Source organism: Heliangelus exortis, chromosome 2 (genome assembly GCF_036169615.1).
Source record: "Heliangelus exortis chromosome 2, bHelExo1.hap1, whole genome shotgun sequence".
Taxonomy (NCBI): Eukaryota; Metazoa; Chordata; class Aves; order Apodiformes; family Trochilidae; genus Heliangelus; species Heliangelus exortis.
The window spans coordinates 15,113,418-15,121,921 of record NC_092423.1 but is presented as its reverse complement, the minus strand read 5'-3'; the positions used below and the strand labels follow the sequence as shown (position 1 = coordinate 15,121,921).

At 39.3% G+C, this 8,504-nt stretch overlaps 1 protein-coding gene across 5 annotated transcripts in view; it reads right to left on the bottom strand.

The window, feature by feature from the left end:
* ITGB1 (integrin subunit beta 1) overlaps positions 1-8,504 on the bottom strand; it is a 45,129-nt gene continuing 36,625 nt past the window's right edge. For 4 of the 5 annotated variants that reach the window (XM_071734849.1, XM_071734851.1, XM_071734852.1 and 1 more), the window contains one exon: positions 1-1,247. In XM_071734849.1, the coding sequence (XP_071590950.1) occupies positions 1,182-1,247 (66 nt within the window). In that variant the 3' untranslated portion in view covers positions 1-1,181. Of the gene's footprint in view, positions 1,248-8,035; positions 8,117-8,504 lie in introns of all 5 variants that reach the window. The other variant, XM_071734850.1, reaches the window with a different exon arrangement.

Here is an 8,504-nt window from a genome sequence, read left to right as displayed (position 1 = left end):
TTCAATTATTTTAAGGTACTTTTATTTAATAAATAACTTCAGTAATAGCACTGTAAAAAGTGAACATCTGTTAAAATAAAAAGGCACTTAAAACAAGAATATGACTATGATGCAGTTTGAATGGTCAAAGGCAAATATACATGGCACATGTCAAGAATGATGTGTGACTCGTGTCACCTGACAAACTATGCAATCTTAGCTACAGGGTAAAGGCAAATTTACAGCTAAGACTGCCCAAAAAAAAACCAAAAAACAAAACAAACTTGTGATGATACAAAATATTACAAAAACAATTGCAACCAAACAGGTTAAAAAGATTAAGAGGGTGACAAAGCACCAGGCTTTAAACCATGGAAATATTACAGAACAAAGACACAGTATGATGTAAGGCCCTTATGTGTTTTGAGGATGTCTCGGTAAGGTACTTCATGATACTGCCACCCAGGGCTTGAATGTACAAAGGAAAACAAAGCAAGTTACCAGTCAGCAACTTTTTCAATAATGGCACGTGCTTTAAAGCTATTTTCTTCTTTCTTAACATTCTTCTCAAACCCATTCATTTTAACCCATTCATTTAACTTGGCAATAAGCAACTTAAAAATAAGTATGCACACACTTTTCAGTCTTTTACACTGCTTGCTTCCAACTTACTCAACTTACCATATATTTAATCACATGTCTAGCAAGTAGACCAACGAACCACCAGCTCCATGCTACATGAGTTTAATTATATCTGCAAACTCAAGCCCTGATATCCCTGTAAAGCTAAAGAAATTAATACTAAAAGGCTAGGCAGAGCCCTCATGCTAATTGCTTTAACCATTTCCCTCCCAGTCATGCCACAGCAGGATTGCACCCTGCAGAAGACTGAGATTCACAGCACTGGAGTAGAAAAGGTCAAGAAGGCACCATGTGACCTTAGCTGAATAGGCTACACAGTCTCAAGTTTTGTTTTTTTTTTTATCAGACCCCTGGCACTGATTACTTTTATTTGCAAAAAAATAAAAAAAAAAAGAAAAAAGAAAAAATTACATATGGTACATTTTCAAAACCTGCACAGGAAAACAAACCTATATGTAATGAAATTAGTAAAATCACTGCAGTTTGCCCTAAATCTATCTTACTGTGACTACAAAAATCGCTATGCTGCATACAGTGTTGTGAAGTTATACAAGCAGTGTTCATTTTCCCTCATATTTAGGATTGACCACAGTTGTCACTGCACTCTTGTAAATAGGATTTTCACCCTAGAAAAAGAAAAATATTTGTATTAATATTCAAAGTTTTTAAAAAGCACTGTTTGCAAGAAGTGTAAAAATTAGCCTAAGAAATTAGCTGAAGAAATTACCCATTAATGGTTGGTTTATACACACAGCTTAAGTCAAACTAGTTTTCTCTGTAGCAACTTGAACACAGGCATGCTCAGCTAACACAGCAAAGGGTTAGGGCTCAATCCCATCCAGTTTCCACCACATTTCCTTCAAAGCTGCTGACCCTTGTATAATCATCTCAGGGCTGAGCCTGAGATGAACTGAGATAAACTTAGGGGTCTGCAGCCCATTGTAGTGTTTAAGGAAGAACAGAATTGTAAACAACATTGTTTGAAGCCATGACAGATCACAGAACACATTCTGCTATAATAAACATTTAGAGAGCTTATCATGTATTACAATTTAATTCTAGAAACAAAGTGGAAAGACTTGTATGATTTTAATAATCACGTTCAGTATTTATATTAAACATTTAGTACTTGTCATTCTCTTTTTATTCCTGCAGGTCCCTCCATACACACAAAATGCACAATTAAAACTAAGAAACTTCCGTACTGGTGCAAATGCTGTAATCAAAGCATTATTTCTATTGATATGAGAAATGGCTACAGAACAAACGCTTAACATCTCTGAGATTTGAAAACCTCTACATTAAGCCTATTTTAAGCTTCCTTTGTTGCTGGGTTTCCTTTTAGCTCAGTAAATCTTACTCCATTTAAGGCATCCTTGCACACCTAAGATGAACAGCTTGAACTCAAAATCAATAGATCAATCTTTGTAGCAGAAAGGAATACTGCTGGGACTCAACTAACTGAAGCCTGCATCTGCAGTACTGTGCTCATATCACACCCTTAACTACAACCTAAATAAATGTTGTTTACCACTATGAAGCTGTTCTGTGCATATACAAATAATTCCTGAGGAAATTCAGTACAGTGCAGATGGCAGCCTGAGCACAGTTCTGGGCAGAACTGTATCTGGCCTTCATCAGCAGTAGAGAGACTGTCTTCCCTTTGAAGTTCCCCCAGTCTGAGATGGCCTAAGTAACCATATTAATTGAGTTCTACTCTATTTAATTACACAGCATTTAAAATATTTCAGGTTAAAACAATTTTTCCTACAGTTAATTAAAGGAATTTTTCCCTTAGACACACAAATACAGGAGGTGTCTGGTTTTTTCAGGGTCATAAACCTGGAAAGTCAACTGTCAGTACTACAGGATGTGCCAAAAGATGACAGGGCAAGCAAGAAACCAATTAACTGTGAAATATTTACATCAAAAATCCTGAGAAGTTTGTCACATTCTATCTGCAAGACCTGGTAAGGGGCAAGTAACTGTCCTACCCCAGCAACAGTAGGGTTGGTTGTTGCTGCTACAGAAGACCACTTAGGTCCCACCTTTCTGTCATGGTTACTTTCACCGAAAAAAACAGCACTACTTCTTCAGAACAGCTTCTCTGCATGCAAAGATCCACAAGGTGTGTCCAATCCTACCTAGATGACCTCAGAGACTCCAGCCTAGTCTCCCAGCCAGAACCTGGGTTGCTGGACAAGAGAAGTTAAGTTTCTCTCTTCACTCTTCCCAGGATTTGTGTCAATGTCACCTGGCTTGAGGTGAAAGAGGAACCAGGTGTCCAGTGCTGGCCATACTTCACACATACACAGTAACAGCAAAAGGCCCTTCTATGAGTTCACCAGTTCCCAATTGTCTTCATTTAAAGTGTACTGGCCACTGGATACACTTGGAAAAAGATGGGGAGTTGAGACTTTTTTCTTTACTTTTTTTTTTTTTAAATATAATGGAAAGCACTGTTGTGGCAAATTAATCAGTGCAAAATTACTTCCTCTCACAATACTTTTAATAAAAAGCATCACAATAGTAATATGTAAAATGTAACTGAAAAAACATCCAGGAATCAAGAGATTTAATTTGTAACTGAAGTATCTCATTATACATCAAAGTTCTTGGCAATGTACTTCGTTTCCTCGACAATTTTTAATGGAGAATTCTTAAAAATAACTACAAATCAGTAGAAGTTATAATACAGAAAAAGTCTGCAAGCTGAATTGTCTGTCATATGTAGACTAGAAGATATTGCAGAGCTTTTCAATGGCAAGGCATTATGCAGTAATTGTTATACTGTGCTTTTAACCTTCAACATTTACTAAACAGACTACCCCAGCACATACAGGGAGGTATATGTTTAAATTTTTTTTGTTTGTAAAAGATAATTTCTACCAGGTAGCATAGGAATTCGTCTAAAGGTTAGGTCTAAAACTTGGAAATTTGCAATTTGGAAACTTGCTGCTCATACAATTAATTTGGATTTGGAATCTGGTTTAAAATGCAATTTGCATAATTACATTGTATATTTTTACTATACTTCTTTCTCAAGAGAAATCAGAAATTGAAATTTACATGCTCTTTATTTAGCAGAAGTCCTATATACAAAGAAATTGAAATGTTGTATTGTCTTCCCTTGTACTTGCATTTTATGTTCATAAGAACTCTCAGAAGCCCACAGTGGGAATTTAGCTAACTAAATAAACATTTACTTAGATGTCAGCCCGTGCCAGCTGAGTCTCTCTGTTACAAGTAACACAGATTTAGTCAGCACCCTCCGAACTACACAGCTCAACATAAATGTACATTGCATCAGCTACATGGTGCCTGATGCATTTTCAAGTCCTTCTCTGGTCCCTTCGGCTTGACAGGCAGCAACAGCCCTGGCCATTCCAGTCATATTCACAGAATCATGGAATCATAGAATCATAGAATTGGCTGGGTTGGAAGGGACCTCAGAGATCATCAAGTCCAACCCTTGATCCACTACCGCTGCAGTTACCAGACCATGGCACTGAGTGCCACATCCAGTCTCTTTTTAAATATCTCCAGGGATGGAGAATCCACCACTTCCCTGCCCATTCCAATGTCTGATCACCCTCTCAGTAAAGAAATTCTTTCCAATGTCCAACCTAAACCTCCCCTGGCACAACTTGACACCGTGCCCTCTTGTCTTGCTGAGAGTTGCCTGGGAAAAGAGACCAACCCCCACCTGGCTCCAACCTCCTTTCAGGGAGTTGTAGAGAGTGATGAGGTCTCCTCTGAGCCTCCTCTTCTCCAGGCTGAACACCCCCAGCTCCCTCAGCCTCTCCTCATAGGATCTGTGCTCGAGTCCCTTCACCAGCCTGGTTGCCCTCCTTTGGACCTGCTCCAGGACCTCGATATCCTTCCTGAACTGAGGGGCCCAGAACTGGACACAGTACTCGAGGTGTGGCCTCACCAGCGCTGAGTACAGGGGCAGAATCTCTTCCCTGGACCTGCTGGCCACACTGTTCCTGATACAGGCCAGGATGCCATTGGCCTTCTTGGCTACCTGGCCACACTGCTGGCTCATGTTCAGCTTCCTGTCAATCCAGACTCCCAGGTCCCTCTCTGTCTGGCTGCTCTCCAACCACTCTGTCCCCAGCCTGGAGCTCCCCATGGGATTGTTGTGGCCAAAGTGCAGGACCCGGGCACTTGGCCTTGTTGAACCTCATCTCGTTGGAATCAGCCCAACTCTCCAGTCTGTCCTGGTCCCTCTGCAGGAGCCCTCCTGCCTTCCAGCTGATCAACACTTCCCCCAGCTTGGCAAGGCCTTCTACAGACAGTCTGTCATTACAACTTACATGGAGGCAGTAAATAAATGTCCCCTAGTCCAACATGACTCTCACCTTGCTTAGGGGCCCTCCACTGCTGGCACACTGTGGCACATTGTTTTTAACAGGCAGTATTCCAGTTTTTAACTGGTCACTAAAACATGTGTCTTAGACAAATCCTACTGTTTTAAAATCAACTCACTTCCTTCACACCACTGCATAGAATACACTGGCTTAAGCATGCAAAATTAGGGAAAACACTTTTGTAACATGCCCCTGTAAAATACCACACACACTTAAACCAAAATTAACAGACAATAACTATATACAAGATTGAGTGAAATATCAAAATAAAAATGGAAATATTTTTTAAAAAGTACCTTCAAAAGAGCATAAGGAACTTTGTTCTTGCAACAGTTTTCATTTTCAACTAGACTGGGCTGTTCAAAGTGTAACAGTTCAGTCTAGTGCTGCCTAAAGATGAACCTATTACATAGGATGTTTTATTAACCTCACTATCCCTTTTCTTCCATGGACTTACTGTTTTAACAGTCACTTAAACTGCATCATAGTGGGTTTAAGTCTTAAGTCACACAAGAAACTGCACTCTGTAATATTTAAACTCATCTACATATGTTGTTCAGGAGCTGGTTCTTGCCATTTGTCAACTCTCAGCAATATCCATCATTATTTTAGAGTAATATTAAACAAGATATCCCTCAGCCTGTAAACAGGGCAGCTGCACTGGAGGATGAAGCAAAGGCCAAGGCTAAGGGCTATGCAGACAACAGAGGGTGTCAGCTACCACCACTGCTCTGCTGGAGGGAGGCAGCTGGACCCAGATCAAGTGAAGACTTTTAATGGCACAAGTCTAAGCAGGGCAGGCAGTGAAGACAGAAGGCCTGACAGCAGTGAAGGGACACGGTGCTATGCTGCAGGCCAAGGACAAACTGAACTCTGCTCGAGCCAGCTGGCTGGAGCATCACCTGCTCCTGTACTGTGGTGGGCAAGTCATCCACAACATCACAGACCAGCACTGGTGAAGTCTTTGGGCACCTGGCCCATGAGAAGCTTCCTGGTGCTGCAGTTCACTCACTGCAAAACGAAGCCACATGCTAACTGCATGCCACAGGCTTTGGGAGGGAACTTCTGCAGTTTAATTTTCTTGCCTTGGCAATACAAGACAACTCTTCACCTAAATAAAAGGTTATTTCAAACAATCTAAAAATCCCAGAAAATCCTAGTTGTAGAGGAAAGGAGTATTTTTCTCCTTTCACTTCTTGTGGGGTCACCTATTCTGGCATTACTGATCTCCTTTTTGGTGATCAGTAAAGCTAAACCCACCTCCCTCTCTCCCCTAAGTTCTGATATTCCTATGAATGCCAAAAAGGACAAAGTCTTGTTTAAAAAAACTTCCACTCTTTCATACTTTTAATCTTTACAGTGAGTTAAACAAAAAAGCAGAATTCAATCTCTCCATTTACACAAGAGGAAAGTTTTCTGCAAGAAGTAAACTTTGAAGAGAAATGGCAGCACTGAGGAAATCAGATCCTGAAAGTCACAGGATAGAGAATGAGAGCAGAGAATGGAAGTTACACACTGTATGGTTTGTTAGGTGCTTGTCCTGCATGCAACAGAAAGTATACAATTAAGTGAAGAGCAGAAGAGCAAGTAACAGAAGCTTAACCAGATGGATTATGTGAAATGTTAAAAAAGAACAAGAACTAAATTTCCTCCCCGGAATAGTTGACTCTGGGAAGAAAACAGAGAGGTGAATGTGGTTGGTGTGACAAGCAGAATGAACACTCCTACAATCAATTTTGGACACATGGGAAAGCTAAATGATTCTAAAAATAAAAGGAAAAATATTATAAAGATTATAAAGATATATTTCCATCAAGGGCTCAGAATGCTAGACCAAGTATTTGAAATTTTTTTACAGTAATGCCAGATAGAAGCTTAAATACTCTTAATTCTTGCTTTCTCCCTCATTTATCCTTTATAAAATACTTCGAGTGCAACACTAAGAAAAGGGAGACAGCAGACAGAATAATATTAGAGATACAAATCCTTCTCATTCACAGACTCTTGAAAAATGCCTTCCTAACTTCTTCATTCCCTTTGCTGTAGCTGGATCTCTTAACTACTGATCTGTTGACACTATTATGACACCCATTCTCTATCTCATTCCCAGCAGTTTGAAATCCCAGGGAAGGAGGAGAACACCTAAAGCAGTCAACAAAGTGAAACCTCAGAGTCTGCAGAAGATACCTATCCATCACTTCTGGTTTACTGAATTGTCCTTCTGGACACTGCTACTTCTTGCTTGTTTGGGTATGAAGAAAACTGAGTAGCATTTACAAATACAAAGGAGGTGTTCAGGCAGAAACTAGGAAACTGGGGGACTATGCATCCTGAGGGGACAAGAACATTTCCTCCCCTCATATTAATGTTTTTTTTTCTATGGAAAACCCCAACCTTGCTGGGCTACAAGGACTGGGATATTGCCTGATGAAACAGAAATAAGGATAGAAAAAATAAGATGCATATAAAATTATAAGATCAGCAGAGTATATGCACTTCAGACTTTAAATACAGGCTAGTTCTGTACTAGGTTAATAAGCCAAAACAGTTAGAAAAAAGATAATCCATAAGTCCTGAATGTTCCCAGAGTTATTCTAATTTTAAAAAGTGACATTTAAAGGCTTAGATAGCTGTGCAATTTCTAAACTAGATTTGCAAGCATATCAACTGTAAACAAACTGATTACTGATTTGAGGAAACAGTAGACAAACCCTTCCTGAATGCTGTGTCTCCACAATCCTAACAGCTCATCTATTACATACCCATACATTTACCCACCAAGAAGGAAAAGAAAAAGACAAAACTCAAACATCCCACTCATACAATAGTTTAGGCCAGTATCGGTGATATTAGTAAGCAAGCAATCTTGCTGTCAAAACAAGTTAACAGTTTTCAAGCTGCACTCTTTAAAATCCCCAAATCAAAGCAGCAGATAAACTGAGAAAGACTCAAACTGGTTAACCATGACACACAGGGAGTATGAAGTGACATGCAAAGGAAAAAGACAAAAAAACAGGAAGAAAAAGAAAGAAGATACAAACTGAGACTTAGAGACCAGCTTTACGTCCATAGTTTGGATTCTTGAAATTGTTAATAGGGCTCTTGTATATTGGATTTTCTTGCTGAAGTAAAAGAAATGGTCAATGTCGAATAACTCAACAGGACAAAAAAAGAAAAGTAACATTCTCAACTATCACTGAAAAAAATCATGCTATGTATAAAGAAAAGTGTTAGTAAGTTTTTCCCAGCATAGAATTGACTTTCTTCAATAAAACAAAAGACTTCCACGGAGATTTTTTTAAAAAGTAAAGGGCTTTTGATTTAGCAGATTCCTAAAATTTCAAAAAGGCAGTGACCCTATAGCCTATGTAGCCAGACCATAAGCTTGTTATTCTTTCATGCTTTTCTGTTAACAAGGGACTGGGAAGATTTCAACAAACCAATACCAGAAACAATTTTGTGACCAGTTACTGAAAATTCCTAGGTTTTTTTGTTTGGGTTTTGGTTTTT